This window comes from Entelurus aequoreus, linkage group LG01 (assembly GCF_033978785.1).
Source record: "Entelurus aequoreus isolate RoL-2023_Sb linkage group LG01, RoL_Eaeq_v1.1, whole genome shotgun sequence".
NCBI lineage: Eukaryota > Metazoa > Chordata > Actinopteri > Syngnathiformes > Syngnathidae > Entelurus > Entelurus aequoreus.
In genome coordinates this window covers 2,265,694-2,290,464 of record NC_084731.1, presented here as the reverse complement: position 1 = coordinate 2,290,464, position 24,771 = coordinate 2,265,694, and the positions used below count along the sequence as shown (strand labels likewise).

The 24,771-nt window shown below is 40.7% G+C and overlaps 1 protein-coding gene across 5 annotated transcripts; it reads left to right on the top strand.

Moving 5' to 3' along the window:
• The first annotated feature begins 266 nt into the window (after positions 1 to 266).
• tmem198b (transmembrane protein 198b) lies at positions 267 to 24,544 on the top strand. Of its 5 annotated transcripts, none has more exons than XM_062042457.1 (5): positions 267 to 557; positions 11,226 to 11,483; positions 14,285 to 14,866; positions 19,460 to 19,656; positions 23,355 to 24,544. In XM_062042457.1, the coding sequence occupies exons 2-5, from the start codon at positions 11,336 to 11,338 to the stop codon at positions 23,505 to 23,507; spliced, it is 1,080 nt and encodes a 359-aa protein (XP_061898441.1). In that variant the 5' UTR covers positions 267 to 557; positions 11,226 to 11,335; the 3' UTR covers positions 23,508 to 24,544. The 5 variants fall into 5 exon arrangements, with proteins under 5 accessions (XP_061898441.1, XP_061898468.1, XP_061898476.1 ...); XM_062042484.1 differs by lacking the exon at positions 267 to 557 and adding an exon at positions 901 to 921; XM_062042492.1 differs by lacking the exon at positions 267 to 557 and adding an exon at positions 5,015 to 5,035.
• Positions 24,545 to 24,771: the final 227 nt, after the last annotated feature.

The following is a 24,771-nucleotide window of genomic DNA, read 5'->3' as shown; positions in this document are numbered from 1 at the left end:
GTGGCTAACATGAAGACTAAATGTGTGGCTAACATGAAGACTAAATGTGTGACTAACATGAAGACTAAATGTGTGACTAACATGAAGACTAAATGTGTGACTAACATGAAGACTAAATGTGTGGCTAACATGAAGACTAAATGTGTGACTAACATGAAGACAATATTGACTTTGTAGTGACGTAGTGTCAGGGAGAGGATGCAATGACCTTCTTGGCCGCTAGAGGGCGCGTGTTGGCGTACGGCGCGACAGCAGATGCGCGTGCATGAGCTGCTGCCAAAACCTTCTCCACGAGAGGCGCGACGTCATGTGACCCGGATCTTAGCCGTCCTGCCGGCGGCGGCTGCTCCTGTCATGGAAGACTAGTAACTAGTAACTAGTAACTAGTAACTAGCGGGGAGGAAACCAACACTTGTACGTCCTGTGCTCGGCTGGGAGAGGACGACGCTAATGGCGGCTGTTCCGCGCTCCGGTCGCGGGGACGCGGGCATGGCGCGTCAGTGCGGATGGTGGTGATGATGATGATGATGATGATGATGAAGATGGTGATGGTGAAGGTGAGTCGCTGATGGTGGTGATGGTGTCACGCGCACGACGCTTCTGTTGTCGCACGCGAGAGCGCGCGCACCTGCTCTCAAACATTTGGCCGACACGAGGACGTCGTGACGCGTTTCTATCAAATATTTGGGTATGAGTCGAGGTCAGTCGGGGATGGAGGTCGATTCCGGTGAGCGGGATGACGTCATCATCATCGCGGTCACCGGGTCCAAGGCGGCGTTGCAACGTACGCGTGTTTGCGGTCAGTGGACTTGTCCCGTCCACGTGAACGTCTCTCATCTTCAAGTCACGTGGTCGTGACGTGACGTCAGATACTGAATTATGACTGAAGAGTCTGGAAGACGGCAGCACGGTGGATGGACGGTTAGTGCGTGTGCCTCGCAATACCAGGGTCCTCGAGTTCGATCCCCGGGCTGGGGATCTTTCTGTGTGAAGTTTGCATGTTTTTCCCGTGACTGCGTGGGTTCTACTCCGGCTTCCTCCCACCTCCAGACACATGCACCTGGGGATCTAACATAATAGTGAGAGTCCAGTCCATAGTGGATCTAACATAATAGTGTGAGAGTCCAGTCCATAGTAGATCTAACATAATAGTGTGAGAGTCCAGTCCATAGTGGATCTAACATAATAGTGAGAGTCCAGTCCATAGTGGATCTAACATAATAGTGTGAGAGTCCAGTCCATAGTAGATCTAACATAATAGTGTGAGAGTCCAGTCCATAGTGGATCTAACATAATAGTGTGAGAGTCCAGTCCATAGTAGATCTAACATAATAGTGTGAGAGTCCAGTCCATAGTGGATCTAACATAATAGTGAGAGTCCAGTCCATAGTGGATCTAACATAATAGTGTGAGAGTCCAGTCCATAGTAGATCTAACATAATAGTGTGAGAGTCCAGTCCATAGTGGATCTAACATAATAGTGAGAGTCCAGTCCATAGTGGATCTAACATAATAGTGTGAGAGTCCAGTCCATAGTAGATCTAACATAATAGTGTGAGAGTCCAGTCCATAGTGGATCTAACATAATAGTGAGAGTCCAGTCCATAGTAGATCTAACATAATAGTGTGAGAGTCCAGTCCATAGTGGATCTAACATAATAGTGAGAGTCCAGTCCATAGTAGATCTAACATAATAGTGTGAGAGTCCAGTCCATAGTGGATCTAACATAATAGTGTGAGAGTCCAGTCCATAGTGGATCTAACATAATAGTGAGAGTCCAGTCCATAGTAGATCTAACATAATATTGTGAGAGTCCAGTCCATAGTAGATCTAACATAATAGTGTGAGAGTCCAGTCCATAGTGGATCTAACATAATAGTGTGAGAGTCCAGTCCATAGTAGATCTAACATAATAGTGTGAGAGTCCAGTCCATAGTGGATCTAACATAATAGTGAGAGTCCAGTCCATAGTAGATCTAACATAATAGTGTGAGAGTCCAGTCCATAGTGGATCTAACATAATAGTGAGAGTCCAGTCCATAGTAGATCTAACATAATAGTGTGAGAGTCCAGTCCATAGTGGATCTAACATAATAGTGTGAGAGTCCAGTCCATAGTGGATCTAACATAAGAGTCAGAGTCCAGTCCATAGTGGATCTAACATAATAGTGTGAGAGTCCAGTCCATAGTAGTTCTAACATAATAGTGTGAGAGTCCAGTCCATAGTAGATCTAACATAATAGTGTGAGAGTCCAGTCCATAGTGGATCTAACATAATAGTGTGAGAGTCCAGTCCATAGTGGATCTAACATAATAGTGAGAGTCCAGTCCATAGTAGATCTAACATAATATTGTGAGAGTCCAGTCCATAGTAGATCTAACATAATAGTGTGAGAGTCCAGTCCATAGTAGATCTAACATAATAGTGTGAGAGTCCAGTCCATAGTGGATCTAACATAATAGTGAGAGTCCAGTCCATAGTAGATCTAACATAATAGTGTGAGAGTCCAGTCCATAGTGGATCTAACATAATAGTGAGAGTCCAGTCCATAGTAGATCTAACATAATAGTGTGAGAGTCCAGTCCATAGTGGATCTAACATAATAGTGTGAGAGTCCAGTCCATAGTGGATCTAACATAAGAGTCAGAGTCCAGTCCATAGTGGATCTAACATAATAGTGTGAGAGTCCAGTCCATAGTAGATCTAACATAATAGTGTGAGAGTCCAGTCCATAGTGGATCTAACATAATAGTGTGAGAGTCCAGTCCATAGTGGATCTAACATAAGAGTCAGAGTCCAGTCCATAGTGGATCTAACATAATAGTGTGAGAGTCCAGTCCATAGTGGATCTAACATAAAAGTGTGAGAGTCCAGTCCATAGTGGATCTAACTTAAGAGTCAGAGTCCAGTCCATAGTGGATCTAACATAATAGTGTGAGAGTCCAGTCCATAGTGGATCTAACATAATAGTGTGAGAGTCCAGTCCATAGTGGATCTAACATAAGAGTCAGAGTCCAGTCCATAGTGGATCTAACATAATAGTGTGAGAGTCCAGTCCATAGTGGATCTAACATAATAGTGTGAGAGTCCAGTCCATAGTGGATCTAACATAACAGTGGGAGTCCAGTCCATAGTGGATCTAACATAATAGTGTGAGAGTCCAGTCCATAGTGGATCTAACATAAGAGTCAGAGTCCAGTCCATAGTGGATCTAACATAATAGTGTGAGAGTCCAGTCCATAGTGGATATAACATAATAGTGTGAGAGTCCAGTCCATAGTGGATCTAACATAAGAGTCAGAGTCCAGTCCATAGTGGATCTAACATAATAGTGTGAGAGTCCAGTCCATAGTGGATCTAACATAATAGTGTCAGAGTCCAGTCCATAGTGGATCTAACATAATAGTGTGAGAGTCCAGTCCATAGTGGATCTAACATAATAGTGTCAGAGTCCAGTCCATAGTGGATCTAACATAATAGTGTCAGAGTCCAGTCCATAGTGGATCTAACATAATAGTGTGAGAGTCCAGTCCATAGTGGATCTAACATAATAGTGTCAGAGTCCAGTCCATAGTGGATCTAACATAATAGTGAGAGTCCAGTCCATAGTGGATCTAACATAATAGTGTGAGAGTCCAGTCCATAGTGGATCTAACATAATAGTGTGAGAGTCCAGTCCATAGTGGATCTAACATAATAGTGTCAGAGTCCAGTCCATAATGGATCTAACATAATAGTGTGAGAGTCCAGTCCATAGTGGATCTAACATAATAGTGTCAGAGTCCAGTCCATAGTGGATCTAACATAATAGTGAGAGTCCAGTCCATAGTGGATCTAACATAATAGTGTGAGAGTCCAGTCCATAGTGGATCTAACATAATAGTGAGAGTCCAGTCCATAGTGGATCTAACATAATAGTGTGAGAGTCCAGTCCATAGTGGATCTAACATAATAGTGAGAGTCCAGTCCATAGTGGATCTAACATAATAGTGTGAGAGTCCAGTCCATAGTGGATCTAACATAATAGTGTCAGAGTCCAGTCCATAGTGGATCTAACATAATAGTGAGAGTCCAGTCCATAGTGGATCTAACATAATAGTGTGAGAGTCCAGTCCATAGTGGATCTAACATAATAGTGAGAGTCCAGTCCCTAGTGGATCTAACATAATAGAGCAAGATGTAAATGTAAATATTTCTTCCCTGTCATGTCAAGCTACTATAAATCACTGCAATGTCCCAAAGGTTAAAAGGTAGATCCACCAGTAGCTCCCAAAAATATTTAGAAAAATAAATGCATGAGTGCATCAGTGCCCTCCCCTCCCGCAGAGAGTTACCCACGGGGTACCCACAGGCAGGCATTTTAACCTCAGAACACTCCAGCACGGATGAACCAGCAACAAACGCCACCACCAGTCGCACAACAATCCTGCGTTGGTGTGCACATCTAAACAATTCATCAAATTGCGGAGACACATTAATTAAACATTAACAACACTTCCCTTCTTTTCTCAACCGCCATCTTTTGCCACTCCACCCACTACGCCATGCCACCCCTTTCACTTTGACTCGATTTTTCTGGAAATTCTGGAAGCCTACTGGGTTTCCATAGTGACAGGCAGGGGGGTGTTGACAAGCAGCTGCCGTTGTAAGCACGGAAGCTGACAGAACCACACCAGCCCTGCGGCTGAATGAGTGCGGAAACAAACATAATGTCCGTTTGGATCCGTTAATGTGTCGACATCACCCCCTTTTCAGTTGTAGCTTTCTGTGACGTCTCCATGACGATTGAGAATCCGTTTTAGTCTGCTCTTTGCTCACTCTTGTGCCGACGGCCTCGTCGCCCATCTGAGTGTCACAATAGCAGCGTTTATGTCTCATGTGCTGTCCATGGCAACTAGCATCATTGACATTCCTCCACTCGTGCCGCACGGAGGCTGCTTGCTTCTCCTCGCTCACACTGAGGCCATGGAAAAAGAAGAGGCTTTGCCAAAGGAGATTGGCACTCGTATCCGAGTGACTAATCACATGCAAAGGTGGGTGGCCTGAGAAGAACCCACGCCTGCACAAAATGCAGAACTCATACTGGAGGCAGTGATTAGTCGGGAACAGAGAACATTCTTACCTTACCTATACCATACATCCACGTTTTTCTTCTCTTCTTCTCTCATCCCAAAGTCAATCACCAGGAGAAACAGAAACGGTGAAGGAATATCTTCCCTGTATTACACTGGTTTTTATTTCCCAAAGATTCTGAGGTTTCATTGTTCAGTTGCACACAACATTTGCAGTTTGCATAGAAGGCCTGCATTCCATGTATGATTTTGTTGACTTCACCATAAAAGTGGGTGACATTGTTATCACCAGGAAAGATCAGGTCACCTACCTAGGTTCCATTCTAGAGGCTAATCGTTCCTGTGATAAAATGGCAACCGAGGTAATCAAAAAGGTTTTGATTGATTGATTGATTGAGACTTTTATTAGTAGATTGCACAGTACAGTACATCCATCCATCCATCCATTTTCTACCGCTTATTCCCTTCATATTCCGTACAATTGACCACTAAATGGTAACACCCCAATAAGTTTTTCAACTTGTTTAAGTCGGGGTCCACGTAAATCAATTCATGGTTCAAGGTCAACCAACGAACGAGATTTCTCTACAGAATCTCCTCTCTGGTCAACAAAAGCACCATGAACATTCTAGCGGCAACTCTCGTTCAACCATTTTTCGATTACGCTTGCACCTCCTGGTATCCTAGCACCTCCAAAACCCTCAAATCTAGACTCCAAACATCCCAGAACAAGCTAGTCAGGTTACTTCTAGACCTCCACCCCAGATCCCACCTCACTCCTACCCACTTCTCTAAAGTGGGCTGGCTCAAGGTGGAGGACAGAGTTAAACAACTTGCACTGAGCCTAGTCTATAAAATCCACTACACCTCCCTGATACCGAAGTACATGTCAAACTACTTCCAGAACGTAAATGACCTCCATAACCACAACACCAGGGGGAGCTCCACTAACCACGTTAAACCCAGATTCCCATCTAACAAAGGTCTTAACTCATTCTCCATCTATGCCACATCAATATGGAATGCACTCCCAACAGGTGTAAAATAAAGTGCATCTCTATCCTCCTTCAAAACTGCACTAAAAGAACACCTCCAGGCAGCTACTGTGACGACTTGGTCACATCGTGGTGCGTGGATGTTCTCCCAGGGATGCAGACGGCTTCGGACACAGCTTGCAGGTAGGATAATGATTTATTTACGAACAAATCATAGCAGGAAAAAACAAAGACGTGCAACATAGCACAAAAGGCAAAAACTAAATGGGCTAGCGTGGGAGCTAGCAAGCAAATGGGCTAGTGTGGGAGCTAGCAGGAACTTAACAGGAATCGAATGTCATCAACTGTTGTATGAAAACAAATTAGCAAGCCAGGCCGAGTGAGGCCAGGGCAAAGACTAAATAGCCCTCTGATTAGCGCCCGGGCAACAGGTGCGCGTCCCGAACACCAACCAGAGGCAGGTGCGAACAATCTGCAGTCATGGCAACAGAAACTAACAAATTTCAAGGTGCTGAAACACACGAGACACTAAAAAGTAAACAAACTATGATCCGAGCAGCGGATCCTAACAGCTACAACCCTTGACTAACACCCTCCCCCCTCCACATCCCACCTCCCCGGATTGTAAATAATCAAATGTATATACTTGTTCTTATACTTTCTGAGCTCACTATGCTCACTGCTCGCTGTACATATCCTACCAAGTCACACCTACACTGTTACTATGTCCATTTCTCAGATGATATCATTGTTGATGACTGAAATATGCTGATAGCAACCCAACCTAATGTCCTCTGAATCATGCCTCGGAGCGTCTGGTGCTGTCAGACACGTGATGCCACCACATGGTCATGTTTCCAGAGCAGCCTGCCTATTATTGATCCATATCAGTCAGTCCTTTTTTCCATTCGTTTTGTTTTCCTGTGGCGTCAGATGTCGCCGGGACGGCAACAAAACAGAGCGAGGTCACTGCTTGGTTGAACTATTTTAAGGATGTGATGTTAAAGTCAGTCGACGGTGAGTCCTGGGATTTCCAAAATATTGAAATGATTATTCTTTTTTGTTTTTATACTTCTTTGTTACTGAAATATGGACTACTAAAAAGTGTCTGCTTAAGCCAACGTCCACATACATAATCTACCGCCTTTGTGGACATACCATTTTTAGACCCAAATGGGGTCATTGCTTTGAAAAACTGGTCTGTTTATACCGACATGTTTTTAATGTTGTTCATTTCATCATTACTGTTAAGAAGCATTATATGACAACAGCGACTACTGTCCAGTTACACGGCATTAAAACATGTCCACTAGCTGTAATGTAGAAGCACGCTATTAACCTGGACTTTACCATAATAAATAACAAGATACTGCCATTTATTTTATTACATTGTTATCCACGAGGACAAAGATGTGTGCTTGTACGAAAGCTATAACTTCATTGTAGGTGTTAGAATAATTGTAAGTTATCACAAAAAACTTTGTGTTGAAATGAGTTCCTAGCAAGAAGACAAAAGCTGTCTTTGAAACCTACCAAGAAGAAGGCTCGTAAAACTCCACTGTGTAAGGGGGAGAGCCACATGAAGGGTTTTCTGTTTTCTCTCATGTATGGTAGTCAACAGAAAGATAATGTTCTAACCCAAGGACTTCAAAGCGGACAGATGGCAGGATCTGCCCAATTTCCAGACAAACTCTTTTTGAAGTATTTTATGAACTCTTTTTGAGCCATTTTATGGAACTCTTTTTGAACTATTTTATAGAGATGTCCGATAATATCGGTCTGCCGATATTATCGGCCGATAAATGCGTTAAAATGTAATATCGGAAATTATCAGTATCGTTTTTGGTTTTTTTTGTTTTTTGTTTTTTTTATTAAATCCACATAAAAAACACAAGATACACTTACAATTAGTGCACCAACCCAAAAAACCTCCCTCCCCCTATTTACACTCATTCACACAAAAGGGTTGTTTCTTTCTGTTATTAATATTCTGGTTTCTACATTATATATCAATATATATCAATACAGTCTGCAAGGGATACAGTCCGTAAGCACACATGATTGTGCGTGCTGCTGCTCCACTAATAGTACTAACCTTTAACAGTTAATTTTACTCATTTTCATTCATTACTAGTTTCTATGTAACTGTTTTTATATTGTTGTACTTTCTTTTTTATTCAAGAAAATGTTTTTAATTTATTTATCTTATTTTATTTGATTCATTTTTTTAAAAAGTACCTTATCTTCACCATACCTGGTTGTCCAAATTAGGCATAATAATGTGTTAATTCCACGACTGTATATATCGGTTGATATCGGTATCGGTTGATATCGGTATCGGTAATTAAAGAGTTGGACAATATCGGCATATCGGATATCGGCAAAAAGCCATTATCGAACATCCCTACTATTTTACAAACTCTGAACTATTTTATGAACTCTGTTTGAACTGACCTTTCCTGTGAATTGTTTACGACCTTTTCTGTAAACTTTTTGCAACCTTTGTCCTTTGGAAACAAAGGTGGCCATGTGGTCGGCGAGGGTCCAAAATAAAAGAAGGAGGCATGCAATCTTTTGGCAGAGCGTGCTGGAGACTGTACAGGAGTACAGTGTGTCCAGGCGTGTCCAAATTGAATTCTGTCTCTGTTTAATTCGTTGCCTCTTGTCTTGTTTAATAGATGTCATCAGTGTTTGAACCTGACAGAAGACATGATGATGTATAACAAAATTGCCACAGCAGCTCTGTTGGATAAGTGTATAAAATATATTAAAACAGAAAAATTAAAAATATAAACATGTACAAAGGAGAAAATACTATGCAAAACAAATTGCTGTCATTTCAAAAATCCTCTATTCTCGCCTGTTCTCTTTACGTCTCTCTTTATGTCTATTATTGGTTTGGGATTTGATATGAGTCAGTCAGTCTCAGGGAAACTGGTTCCACTGGTAATGCTCCAATTCCAGTTCTGTCTGCTGCTCCCATATTAACTGGACTATTGTGTTTGCTATAGTGGTGATAAAAAAATATTGAGATGGCAATATATTGCAATACTTTTTTGACAATATATCACATTTTTAATGTATCAATTAGAGCTGGGCGATATGGCCTTTTATTAATATCTCGATATTTTTAGGCCAGGTCATGATACACCATATATATGTGGATATGTTTAGTCCATGTCACGATACACCATATATATGTGGATATGTTTAGTCCATGTCACGATACACCATATATATGTGGATATGTTTAGTCCATGTCACGATACACCATATATATGTGGATATGTTTAGTCCATGTCACGATACACCATATATATGTGGATATGTTTAGTCCATGTCACCATACACCATATATATGTGGATATGTTTAGTCCATGTCACCATACACCATATATATGTGGATATGTTTAGTCCATGTCACCATACACCATATATATGTGGATATGTTTAGTCCATGTCACCATACACCATATATATGTGGATATGTTTAGTCCATGTCATGATACACCATATATATGTGGATATGTTTAGTCCATGTCACGATACACCATATATATGTGGATATGTTTAGTCCATGTCACGATACACCATATATATGTGGATATGTTTAGTCCATGTTACGATACACCATATATATGTGGATATGTTTAGTCCATGTCACGATACACCATATATATGTGGATATGTTTAGTCCATGTCACGATACAGGATATACATATGTGGATATGTTTAGTCCATGTCACGATACACCATATATATGTGGATATGTTTAGTCCATGTCACGATACACCATATATATGTGGATATGTTTAGTCCATGTCACCATACACCATATATATGTGGATATGTTTAGTCCATGTCACGATACACCATATATATGTGGATATGTTTAGTCCATGTCACCATACACCATATATATGTGGATATGTTTAGTCCATGTCACGATACAGGATATATATATGTGGATATTTTGCCTTAGCCTTGAATGAACACTTGATGCATATAATCCCAGCAGTATGATGATTCTATGTGTCTACATTAAAACATTCTTCTTCATACTGCATTAAAATATGCTACTTTTAAACTTTCATGCAGAGAGGGAAACCACAACTAAGTCCATTTATCAAAAGTGTATTTATTAAACAGTTATTAAAGTGCACTTTTAGTACAGAATGCCACTACAATAGTTTCAAACAAATAAAGTGCACTTTTGTGCATGATGTCACTCAAGATATTTCAATAAGTGTCAAATAAAAATGAGCTGCATAATAGGACATCAAATAGTGTATGTCCTTCACTATGTGGTAGGTTCCTGCGGACGTTATCTCCTTCTGTTGTTGACTATTTGTTTCATACGGTGTTGATCTTATATGTAATATAAATGTGTAGGGGTGGTGTGTGGTGTGTGTGGTCATTAAATATGTATTCTGATATATATTCTTCACAGAAAATGAGCCAAAGTCAGTGAGTCTCAGTTTGAAAAATTAATTAATTGTATAATTTTTCTTTGAATAAAAAATTAAAACGGGTCCCACATACCCCAACACCACACAAGGGTTTAAACTGGTTCTTTTGCATCTAATAACGGGTCAACATGTGCATAAATATTTGTCCACATCATCACACACATGCGGCCCGTGCATGACTCCATGCCCAGGCTGTGATTGGTTCTCGTGGTGTTGCTACGGCAGTAGCTGCTCGTGCATCGTCCAGGCAACAGACGAGGGATCAGCGCGGTCCGTCAGCATCCTCCCGTGGTCATGGCAACAGACAGGAAGTGGGGAGCGATGGAGTTAAAGGCCAGTGTTTATGTAGTAGATCTGGATGAAACCTCCTCTGTGGGATTTTGTTGTATTTTTTTTTTTTCCGTCTAAGAGGATGATTCACATTGATATCCACATTGGCTAAAAGCTACCACACACACACACACACACACACACACACACACACACACACACACACACACACACACACACACACAGGCCTGATAATCCTCCACCACAAGAGGAGTATTAACATGTGTGTATGTATCTGAGGCGTCATCTTAGAAAGAAAACTGGATATCTTTTTTTTAGGAGTTGAAAAGTTACGACTAACCATCTCAGACTCTGAGAGAGCAGATTCTAAACCGTGTAATCTTGTCTCTTCGCCAGGTGAAGGCGTGCGGCCGACGGGCACCCCGTGACCTCGCCATACCCTCACGCCTCATCTGATCACATCTCATCCTCCATTTTCTACATTCGACACTCTCCCTCTCCTCATCATGACTGAGACTCCGCAGGACGCCCAGCCCGACCTGGAGCTCAGCCCCAGGCTGCTGGATGGGTGTGAGGACTCTGGCCGCTACACGGTGGTTCCCTCTGTGGTGTGCTCCATGTGCTGCCTCTTTGGCGTCATTTACTGCTTCTTCGGTGAGTTGAACAGTCCGCCGCTCTCACCCCGACCACACAACGTTGTGTCATTTTGAACCGGCGTGTTGTTGACGTAAGACATTTCTTGCTCATCTTGAATGAATGAATGAAATACGTTCATTTCGGTCATATCATCAACCATCGACCATTTTGTGTGAGCAGTTTAACAGTACAGATTATACATATTTAACAATCATACACTTTTACACACAAAAATAACAGAAGACCGAAAAAGGAATAGGCTGAAGCCCCAGCTTATATTTGCCTATCCTATACCGTCACTGAAAATAAGATTACCTGGAACGTTAAAAAAATTAATGGAATGAAAGTAATTGTTACTATATTTTATAATTTTCCATTATTTCACCTTTCAAGGTTTTCTTGAACCGTAACAAAGAAGTACATGTCTTCAGTTCATCACAGAGCTTGTTGCACCATTTAACTCCTAAAACTGAAATACATTTGTATTTTATATATTCCTTCTTACTTTACCTATTTCAAACATCAATATCCCCGTAAATTATAGTTTTCTCCTCTTAACTTAAATAACCTAAGAATACAAGCTGGAAGGCTGTTGTTCTATACTGTGCCATAGTGGATCTAACATAATATTGTGAGAGTCCAGTCCATAGTGGATCTAACATAATAGTGTGAGAGTCCAGTCCATAGTGGATCTAACATAATAGTGTGAGAGTCCAGTCCATAGTGGATCTAACATAATAGTGAGAGTCCAGTCCATAGTGGATCTAACATAATAGTGTGAGAGTCCAGTCCATAGTGGATCTAACATAATAGTGAGAGAGTCCAGTCCATAGTGGATCTAACATAATAGTGAGAGAGTCCAGTCCACAGTGGATCTAACATAATAGTGTGAGAGTCCAGTCCATAGTGGATCTAACATAATAGTGAGAGTCCAGTCCATAGTGGATCTAACATAATAGTGAGAGTCCAGTCCATAGTGGATCTAACATAATAGTGTGAGAGTCCAGTCCATAGTGGATCTAACATAATAGTGAGAGTCCAGTCCATAGTGGATCTAACATAATAGTGTGAGAGTCCAGTCCATAGTGGATCTAACATAATAGTGAGAGTCCAGTCCATAGTGGATCTAACATAATAGTGAGAGTCCAGTCCATAGTGGATCTAACATAATAGTGTGAGAGTCCAGTCCATAGTGGATCTAACATAATAGTGTGAGAGTCCAGTCCATAGTGGATCTAACATAATAGTGAGAGTCCAGTCCATAGTGGATCTAACATAATAGTGAGAGTCCAGTCCATAGTGGATCTAACATAATAGTGTGAGAGTCCAGTCCATAGTGGATCTAACATAATAGTGTGAGAGTCCAGTCCATAGTGGATCTAACATAATAGTGTGAGAGTCCAGTCCATAGTGGATCTAACATAATAGTGTGAGAGTCCAGTCCATAGTGGATCTAACATAATAGTGAGAGTCCAGTCCATAGTGGATCTAACATAATAGTGTGAGAGTCCAGTCCATAGTGGATCTAACATAATAGTGTGAGAGTCCAGTCCATAGTGGATCTAACATAATAGTGAGAGTCCAGTCCATAGTGGATCTAACATAATAGTGAGAGTCCAGTCCATAGTGGATCTAACATAATAGTGAGAGTCCAGTCCATAGTGGATCTAACATAATAGTGAGAGTCCAGTCCATAGTGGATCTAACATAATAGTGTGAGAGTCCAGTCCATAGTGGATCTAACATAATAGTGTGAGAGTCCAGTCCATAGTGGATCTAACATAATAGTGAGAGTCCAGTCCATAGTGGATCTAACATAATAGTGTGAGAGTCCAGTCCATAGTGGATCTAACATAATAGTGTGAGAGTCCAGTCCATAGTGGATCTAACATAATATTGAGAGAGTCCAGTCCATAGTGGATCTAACATAATAGTGAGAGTCCAGTCCATAGTGGATCTAACATAATAGTGAGAGTCCAGTCCATAGTGGATCTAACATAATAGTGAGAGTCCAGTCCATAGTGGATCTAACATAATAGTGAGAGTCCAGTCCATAGTGGATCTAACATAATAGTGAGAGTCCAGTCCATAGTGGATCCAACATAATAGTGAGAGTCCAGTCCATAGTGGATCTAACATAATAGTGTGAGAGTCCAGTCCATAGTGGATCTAACATAATAGTGAGAGTCCAGTCCATAGTGAATCTAACATAATAGTGAGAGTCCAGTCCATAGTGAGACCAGCAGGAGATCATCTTGAGTGGAGACAGGTCAGCAGCACAGAGACGTCACCAACTGATGCACAGATGAGTGGTCCACCCTGGGTCCCGACTTTGGACAGCTAGCGCTTCATCCATGGCCACCGAACCTCTGCCCCCCCCCCCTCCACGAAGGAGAGGGGGGCAGAGCAGAAAATAAAATAAACGGCAGATCAACTGGTCTAAAAAGGGGGTCTATTTAAAGGCTAGAGTATACAAATGAGTTTTAAGATGGGACTTAAATGCTTCTACTGAGGTAGCATCTCTAACTGTTACTACTAGAACATTCCAGAGTATTGGAGCCCCGATAGAAAACGCTCTATAGCCCGCAGACTTTTTCCCTTTATATATTCAACATAATTGATGATCAATTATTATTCCCAAGAACTTAGTTTCATATCCTCTATCAACTTCCACTTGATTTAATTTTAATGTTGCTTCACAATTTGTCCTTGCACCACTAAACACCATCCATGTAGTTTTCTTATCATTTAATGATAACTTATTCATATCAAAGCATTCTTTTTAGCTGAATGAAGTCAACTTGTATTATGTGCTGCAGGCTACCGCTGCTTCAAGGCTGTGATGTTCCTGACCGGCCTGATGTTTGGCTCCGTGGTTATCTTCATGCTGTGCTACAAGGAGCGCGTGCTGGACACCCAGCTGAGTGTGGAGGCTTCCGTGGGCATCGGCCTGGGCATCGGCACGCTCTGCGGCCTGGTCACCATGCTGGTTCGCAGCGTGGGCCTCTTCATGGTGGGCCTGCTGCTGGGCCTGCTGGTGGCCGTCGCCACCTTGGTGGGCATGGAGGAGCTTTCCGACAGCCCGCCACGCTCCGTCTGGGTGCCGCTGGGCGTGCTGCTTGGTCTGGGCATGCTTTTTGCCGTCCTCACCCTCCAGTGGCAGCGCATCTTCACCACACTGTCCACGGCGGTTTTCGGTGCGGCCGTCATCACTGTGGCGCTGGACTACTTTGTGGAGTTCTTCGCACTGGTTTTCTACACGTATGAGCGCATCAAAGCCGTGCCTGGCAAGCCGGTTTGCTGGATTACGTGGGTGGTGCTGGGGGTGTGGCCCGCGCTCACCCTGCTGGGGGTCATGGTCCAGTGGAAGGTGACTGCCGAGGGCTACTCACATACCAAGGGTGAGTATCAATGATGGTAGTATAATAATAATAATAATAATAGATTTTATTTGTAAAAAGCACTTTATATTGAGTAAACAATCTCAAAGTGCTACAGTGTAATAAAAAAAATACAAATAAAATAAAAAAAGATAATAAATAAATAAATAAAAATACAAACTAGAACAGCCAAATAGCTTAAACTAGTATGCACATATCTAAAAAAAAAGGCTTTTTTAAAAAGAAGGGCTTTTAAGCCTTTTTTAAAAGCATCCACAGTCTGTGGTGCCCTCAGGTGGTCAGGGAGAGCGTTCCGCAGACTGGGATGTCCCGTGTCGTGGGCTGCATCTTTGGACAGGCTGCATCCGTACGCTAAAGAGTCAGAACGCGGAACGAGGGAGCCCAAAATTGTAAATTTGGAACCTTGCCTCACCCTAACATCCTTTCTTTGCACACTGTCAGGTTCAAACACTGATGACAATCTATTAAACAAGACCAGAAGCAAAGAATTAAACAGAGACAGACTTCAATTTGGCTCAATATTGAGGAGAGTCGCCTGGACATCTGTACCCTTGTACAGTGTCATTACGCTCTGCCAAAAGATTGTACGCCTTCCCCTTTATTTGGACTTTCTCTGACCACATGACAACAGCTGCTTCTAAGGGACGAGGTCGTAAACGGGTCAAAGAAGAGGTTCGTAAAATACCGTAATTTCCGGACTATAAGCCGCACCGGACTATAAGCCGCACCAGCTAAATTTAGGGAAAAATACAGATTGCTCCATATATAAGCCGCACCCGACTATAAGCCGCAGGGTTTTGATGTGTAATTAGCGTAGTATATAGGGGTTCCTGCTACCACGGAGGGGATTGTCGGGACAGAGATGACTGTTTGGGAACGCAAAGCGTCCCATTTATTAACAATAAATCTTTCAATCATTCAATCAAACTTTCACATCTTTGACATGGCGAACAGCATTCGTGCAGAGTACAAATAATACAACGCTGCAAAGTAATACAAAGTGCTCGCCTGTACGTTATCAAAATAACCAGCCTACCGGTATATGAAAAGTCAGTCTTTAATCATTGTGTCATCGTCTTCCTCCTGCGTACTAAAACCACCCAAATCCTCTTCGTCGGTGTCGGAGAAGAACAGGCCGTAAATAAGCCGCACCCTTGTATAAGCCGCAGGGACCAGAACGAGGGGGAAAAGTAGCGGCTTATAGTCCGGAAATTATGGTAGTTCAAAGAGAGGTACGTAAAACAGTTCAAAAAGAAGTCGCCAGGAGGGGAGTCCGGTCCTGCTTCCTCTTCGCTTTTGTAGTCCTTGGGTCAGACAATATCTTTCTGTTTGATTACAATACATGAAAGAAACAGAACACCTTTATTTTGCTTCCCCCCCCCCTACACAGTGGAGTTTTACGAGCCTTACTCTTGGTAGGTTCCAAAGACAGCTTTTTCTTCTCACTCAATGTAACACAAAGTTTTTGTGATAACTTAGAAACAATTATTCTAACACACACCACCGCTCAGTCCCCCAAAAGATTGAAGTTCACTTTTACAATATTGTACGACATCGTCAATCGTACCTACACCGCAAAAAGTCAGTGTTCAAAAACAAGAAGAAAATAAATACAAAAATGAGGGGTATTTTATTTGAACCAAGCAAAATGATCTGCCAATAGAACAAGAAAATTGGGCTTGTCAAGACTTTTTTAAAACAAGTCAAATTAGCTAACCTCAATGAACCAAAAAATACCTTAAAGTAAGTATATTCTCACTAATAACAAGTGCACTTTTCTTAATAGAAAAAAAAATTAAACCTTTTTGCTCAATATGTTGAAAAATATTCTTAAGTGAAGTAAATGCTAGTGCCATTATCTTGACATAATGATATGCGCTCGGCATCATGATTTGTTTTTTCATGCTTGAAATAAGAAATGATTACCGTATTTTTCGGAGTATAAGTCGCTCCGGAGTATAAGTCGCACCGGCCGAAAATGCATAACAAAGAAGGAAAAACACATATATAAGTCGCACTGGAGTATAAGTCGCATTTTTTGGGGTAAATGTATTTGATAAAAGCCAACAGCAAGAATAGACATTTGAAAGGCAATTTCAAATGTCTAAAGAATAGTGAACAACAGGCTGAATAAGTGTACGTTATATGAGGCATAAATAACCAACTGGTATGTTAACGTAACATATTATGGTAAGAGTCATTCAAATAACTATAACATATAGAACATGCTATACGTTTACCAAACAATCTGTCACTCCTAATCGCTAAATCCCATGAAATCTTATACGTCTAGTCTCTTACGTGAATGACATCAATAATATTATTGGATATTTTACGCCAGGGGTCAGCAACCTTTTTGAAAGCAAGAGCTACTTCTTGGGTAGTGATTAATGCGAAGGGCTACCAGTTTGATACACACTTAAATAAATTGCCAGAAATAGCCAATTTGCTCAATTTACCTTTAACTCTATGTTATTATTAATAATCAATGATATTTACACTTAATTGAACGGTTTAAAAGAGGAGAAAACACGAAAAAAATGACAATTAAATTTTGAAACATAGTTTATCTTCAATTTCGACTCTTTAAAATTCAAAATTCAACCGAAAAAAAGAAGAGAAAAACTTAAAAAAAGAATTCATGGAACATCATTAGTAATTTTTCCTGATTAAGATTAATTTTAGAATTTTGATGACATGTTTTAAATAGGTTAAAACCCAATCTACACTTTGTTAGAATATATAACAAATTGGACCAAGCTATATTTCTAACAAAGACAAATCATTATTTCTTCTAGAATTTCCAGAACAAAAATTTTAAAAGAAATTCAAAAGACTTTGAAATAAGATTTAAATTTGATTCTACAGATTTTCTAGATTTGCCAGAATAATTTTTTTGAATTTTAATCATAAGTTTGAAGAAATGTTTCACAAATATTCTTTGTCGAAAAAACAGAAGCTAAAATGAAGAAATAAATTAAAATGTATTTATTATTCTTTACAATAAAAAAAAAAAAATTACTTGAACATTGATTTAAATTGTCAGGAAAGAAGAGGAAGGAATTTAAAAGGTAAAAAGGTATATGTGTTTAAAAATCCTAAAATCATTTTTAAGGTTGTATTTTTTTCTCTAAAATTGTCTTTTTGAAAGTTATAAGAAACAAAGTAAAAACATAAATGAATTTATTTAAACAAGTGAAGACCAAGTCTTTAAAATATTTTCTTGGATTTTCAAATTCTATTTGAGTTTTGTCTCTCTTAGAATTAAATATGTCGAGCAAAGCGAGACCAGCTTGCTAGTAAATAAATAACATTTAAAAAATAGAGGCAGCTCACTGGTAAGTGCTGCTATTTGAGCTATTTTTAGAACAGGCCAGCGGGCTACTCATCTGGTCCTTACGGGCTACCTGGTGCCCGCGAGCACCGCGTTGGTGACCCCTGGTTTACGCTAATGTGTTAATCATTTCACACATAAGTCGCTCCTATGAAAAAAACTGCGACTTATAGTCCGAAAAATATGGTACTTTAAAAAAAGTAGTTTTCTACTTGTGAGTGTTGATGACACAGCTTTGCAACAGTTGATATTCTAGTTTCAAGCATGTTTTACTCAATATAGCTCATCAAATCTCAGCAACAAGCTGTAATATCTTACTGACATCATTTAGGAGCAAAACACTTAAAACAAGTAAAACACTCTAACATCAAATCTGCTTAGTGAGAAGAATTATCTTATCAGACAGAAACTAAGCAAATATCACCCTTATTTGAGGTATTTCATCTTACTTAGATTTCACTTTTTGCAGTCTACTAGGGCAGTGGTTCTCAACGTTTTTTCACTGTTGTACCCCCTGTGAATATTTTTTAAATTCAAGTACCCCCTAATCAGAGCAAAAAAGAGATAAAGAAGTAAAATACAGCACTATGTCATCAGTTTCCGATTTAATAAATTGTATAACAGTACAAAATATTGCTCATTTGTAGTGGTCTTTCTTGAACTATTTGGAAAAAAGATATAAAAATAACTAAAAACTTGTTGAAAAATAAACAAGTGATTCAATTATAAATAAAGATTTCTACACATAGAAGTAATCATCAACTTAAAGTGCCCTCTTTGGGGATTGTAATAGAGATCCATCTGGATTCATGAACTTCATTCTAAACATTTCTTCACAAAAAAATACATCTTTAACATCAATATTTATGGAACATGTCCACAAAAAATCTAGCTGTCAACATTGAATATTGCATTGTTGCATTACTTTTCACAGTTCTTTTTGACAGACATTTAAAAAAAAAAATCTCACGTACCCCTTGGCATACCTTCAAGTACCCCCAGGGGTACGCGTACCCCCATTTGAGAACCATTGGACTAGGGAGTTGAACAAATAAATATAGAAACCTACAAACAGTAGGAAATAAGTAGTGCACTGCAAAAATTGAAATCTAAGTAAGATGAAATATCTGAAATAAGGGTGATATTTGCTTATTTTCCGGGTGCAGCCCCTGAATTGGGACATGGCAACATTGTTTGAGGGAGTCAGCCTGCTAGTTCCTGCTGGTTCCAGCACCTAACTGAGCCACATTCATCCCCAGTCATCATCAGTCGTCAGCAGAGGAGGATGCAGGTGATGCGGATTCGTCAAAGGGACGACCGCTACCGCCACAAGAAGAAGAAGAAGAAGCACCAGGGCTCCTCCAGTCAACAGCAAGCCAAGCAACTCCACCAGGACCCCGCCTACCGCCGCAAGCCCAACCCGATACGCCGCTATGACACTGATGTCCTCTCACCGGTGAGTACGCACATTCCCTTTTCCAATATTACAAACCTTCATTAACTCTACAGCCTACTTCAGCTATAAAACATTATTTACTGTCCTACAAGTGTACTGTAATAGTTAGAAAAAGGTAACCTACCTAATTTTGTTCATTTCCTATGTGAGACAAGAACTAAGAATATGTCTTTTTCTATTATGTGCGCCTAAATTAAAAGACAAAATGGCTACCGATGCAGATAATGGGGATACAATCTAATAACTCTATACCACACCTGGGAAAATGAAGGCCGGGGGCCACATGGGGCCCGTTAATGTTTTCAATCTGACCCGCTGGACATTCCTAAATCATTTTGTTTTATCTTTAAGATGTAAAGTGTAGCTGCCATTATGATGTGCACTCATCTTTTAGAATGACCTTCAACTATACTAAGTCTTTACATGCTTGGAATCTGCATCATATACTAGTTACTATGTCATCTAACTAGTTACTATGCTCATCTAACTAGTTACTATGTCATCTAATTACTTATTAGGCTCATCTAACTAGTTACTATGTCATCTAATTAGTTATTAGGCTCATCTAACTAGTTACTAGGCTCATCTAATTAGTTACTACGCTCATCTAACTAGTTACTAGGCTCATCTAATTAGTTACTAGGCTCACCTAACTAGTTACTAGGCCCATATAATTAGTCACTAGGCTCATCTAACTAGTTACTAGGGTCATATAATTAGTTACTAGGCTAATCTAACTAGTTACTAGGCTCATCTAATTAGTTACTATGTCATCTAATTAGTTATTGGGCTCATCTAACTAGTTACTATGTCATCTAATTAGTTACTAGACTCATATAACTAGTTACTATGTCATCTAATTAGTTACTATGCTCATCTATTTAGTTACTATGCTCATCTAATTAGTTACTATGGTAAATCTAATTAGTTACTATGCTCATCTAATTAGTTACTATGCTCATCTAATTAGTTACTATGTCATCTAATTAGTTACTAGACTCATCTAACTAGTTACTATGTCATCTAATTAGTTACTATGCTCATCTATTTAGTTACTATGCTCATCTAATTAGTTATTAGGCTCATCTAACTAGTTACTATGCTCATCTAATTAGTTACTATGATCATCTAATGAGTTACTAGGCTCATCTAATTAGTTACTATGCTCATCTAATTAGTTACTATGGTAAATCTAATTAGTTACTATGCTCATCTAATTAGTTACTATGATCATCTAATGAGTTACTATGGTACATCTGATGAGTTACTATGGTCATCTAATTAGTTACTAGACCTACACAGTGGCCTAGTGGTTAGAGTGTCCGCCCTGAGATGGGTAGGTTGTGAGTTCAAACCCCGGCCGAGTCATACAAAAGACTACAAAAATGGGAGCCATTACCTCCCTGGGATTGAGTGTGTTGTGCGGGTGTTGGAGTTGTATTGGTGGGTTATATGGAGGGGAGGGGGGAGGTGTTTGTTATGTGGCATATTAAATATAAGCCTGGTTGTGTTGTGGCTAATAGAGTATATATATGTCTTGTGTTTATTTACTGTTGTAGTCATTCCCAGCTGAATATCAGGTCCCACCCGCCTCTCACAGCATCTTCCCTATCTGAATCGCTTCCACTGCCCTCTAATTCTTCACTCTCACTTTCCTCATCCACAAATCTTTCATCCTCGCTCAAATTAATGGGGAAATCGTCGCTTTCTCGGTCCGAATCTCTCTCGCTGCTGGCGGCCATGATTGTAAACAATGTGCAGCTGTGAGGAGCTCCACAACCTGTGATGCCGCTACAGGCAAGGCTGTTTTATCAGCCACCAAAAGTTGGGAACTTTATCGTCGTTGTTCTCTACTAAATCCTTTCAGCAAAAATATGGCAATATCACGAAATGATCAAGTATGACACATAGAATGGATCTGCTATCCCCGTTTAAATAAGAACATTTCATTTCAGTAGGCCTTTAAAGTGCCTCAAGTTGTTGATCAGATTAAATAAAATGACAAAACTTTTCTTCTACATATAAAAAGTGCAACATTAAACAGTTTCAAGTCAACTCATCATGCTTAATTTATTACAGCATTTGGGAAGCCTGTAGTGGATTTATTATGTAAATGTTATATTGTTATCAACATGTGCTAGCAGGGACCCTGCCATTCAAAACTAGGCTGCTGCATTACTAATGATTCATGAAACTATAGCTGAAAAAATAGTACAATAGCAATAGGAGAGACTATTCATCCCTGAACACCATGGAGTTCATGTAGGCTTAATGATGCACTTACATTATTATATCAACTATCAGAGACAGAAACTCTTCATTTAACACAATGTCCTTTTTTGCTGCTTCAACACAGCTCAATCAACACAGAAAAAGGTCAAGTGAAATAACAGACAGACAGGGCTTTGCTGTCCGTAACACACACACACACACACCGCAAAATGAGCTAATGTTACGCTAAAAGCGAATTAGCCTTCACCTCAAGCCAGGACTGCGAGCGAGCTGAGCTAACTTTTATATTTCTAGAAGGTCAACGGGCTCATAGTGATGTTACTAGTAGTTGACTGGGAGGTGTTTATTATCATTTGGGGAGAGTGTGCTGCTTGATGCTTACCTGCTAAACACTAAGCACTGACTACATGCGCTCTGAATACGCACTGCTGATTGGCTGTTACCGCTCTGCTTGTAACCAATCAGATGGTTGTGTGGGTGGGACAATGCTGGGTGCTGTGTAGAGCAGTGGTCCCCAACCACCGGACCGATTGGTACCGGGCCGCACAAGAATTAAAAAAAAAAAAATTTAATTTTTTTTTTATGAAATCAACATAAAAAACACAATATATACATTCTATATCAATATAGATCAATACAGCCTGCAGGGATACAGTCCGTAAGCACACATGATTGTATTCTTTTTTTTTTTTAAATACACCCCCCCCTCCACCCTCCCCCCACCGGTCCGTGGGACAAATTTTCAAGCGTTGACCGGTCCGCAGCTACAAAAAGGTTGGGGACCACTGGTGTAGAGCAGTGGTCCCCAACCACCGGGCCGCGGCCCGGTACCGGTCCATGGACCAATTGGTACCGGGCCGCACAAGAATTTAAAAAAAAAAAAAAACAATTTTTTTTTTTTTAATGAAATCAACATAAAAAACACAATATATACATTCTTTATCAATACAGTCTGCAGGGATACAGTCCGTAAGCACACATGATTGTATTCATTTATGTAAAAAAAATAAATAAAAAACAATTTTTTTTTTTTTTTTTTAAATACACCCCCCCCTCCACCCTCCCCCCACCGGTCCGTGGGACACATTTTCAAGCGTTGACCGGTCCGCAGCTACAAAAAGGTTGGGGACCACTGGTGTAGAGCAGTGGTCCCCAACCACCGGGCCGCGACCCGGTACCGGTCCGCGGCCCGGTGGCACACATGATTGTATTTATTTATGTAAAAAAAAAAAAAAAAAAAAAAATGTTAACAGAGACAGAGGCAGAAGGAAGCGGAGGCAACTACTTAATATGTCCGTGTGGAAACTTGTTCGGTACACCTCCGAACCGAACCGACACCCCCGTACCGAAACGGTTCAATACAAATACACGTACCGTTACACCCCTAGTATGGCCAGCATCTTTCTTAAGTAAAAGCATGTACTGAGTGCCATTGTATCCTACATGTAACTGTCTTGTTATTCCAGAGTTACATTCAGAGTTTCCGAGAGCGGCAGGTGCAGGCGCAGCCTTTCCCGCGACAGTTCTTTGGTGGGCCACATGCTGTAGTGGATCTGGGCTACGACCGTGACTCCACGCCACCCCTCACCACCGCTGCAGGACCTTCACTACGAACCTAACGCCACCTGGACTCTTCAACCAGCAGTTCCGTACAGTGGATGGGAAACATCTACTGATGACAACCTCTCTCTACACACACACACACACACACACACACACACACACACACACACACTCTCATCTGAGGGTTGGCCTCTGTTCCAGCACCTCACACTGGATCAGGGATCACAATGCGGACTCACTTCAGGCACAAGCGTCATCCAAAGTGGTGATGCTCAGCCGGCAGGTGGTCCTTCTCCGTGCCATGTAGACTCCATAGCCACCTTCTCACTGGGGTTTGCCCCACTTGGTGCTGGACCGTAATGTCTTTAAGTGGATTTTGCCGTAACGGGTGCCTTGTCCCTTCCTGTGACGGGAGGGGATGTTACTGGCAGGTCTCCACGGGCGAGCTACAGGGTCACATTCAGGGGTTACGTACCTTGAAGGTTACCAAACGCAAGAAAGCCATATGTACAGCGGCACCCCGCCACAACTCACTTACTTACGGTAACACGGGCTGGAAAAGCTCACAAAATGAATCAGACAGCTTCAGGACCCCAAAGATCATCTCTACCAGGCTCTAGTAGACACATTGGCTCGGAGGCGTCACTCTGATCCAACCTGCAGTTGATGATGACATCACTGTGCGGGGGACGTGTGAACAAGGCAAGGGTGTGAGCGTCGCATTTACACCGTCACTGTAAAAAAAAATGTCTTGACCTTAAAAATAGAAAGAGAGAATGTACAAAATGTTTGCATGAGCTCCACCTTGAGTGTGGCTTCCTTTAGCCGCCAAACACCCAGCGAGACTTTTACCTTCACCCAACTTTGTACAGAAGAACCTTTTTTTCTCTTTGATTTACCACCTTCCTATGATAGTATTTTTTAAGATGTTTTCCGATTTGATGTGGTTATATTCCGACATTAAAGCATGCCTCTGTGCTGTCAGTGTGTGTCGTCTCGTGACACCAAGCCACACACACACACACACACACACACACTGTAAACTGCTACACAAACTTTGGTTTATTTATTAAAGTGGCACCTGTTTACGTCAGCTTTTTTGTTTGTTTGTTTTGTTCTTTTTTTCTACAACATCGGCGCATGTACAAAAGCTTCATTGTCATTGTAGTCCAGATATACTGCACACACAACATATAAACACACATCTAGTAATCCCTGTTAATTGGTTCCTGGCCTGACCGTGGTAAATTAATTTCTGTCAAGTAGGAATTATGAGTTAAAATCAAATATTTTATTTGCCAAAATCTATTCCCAAATGAT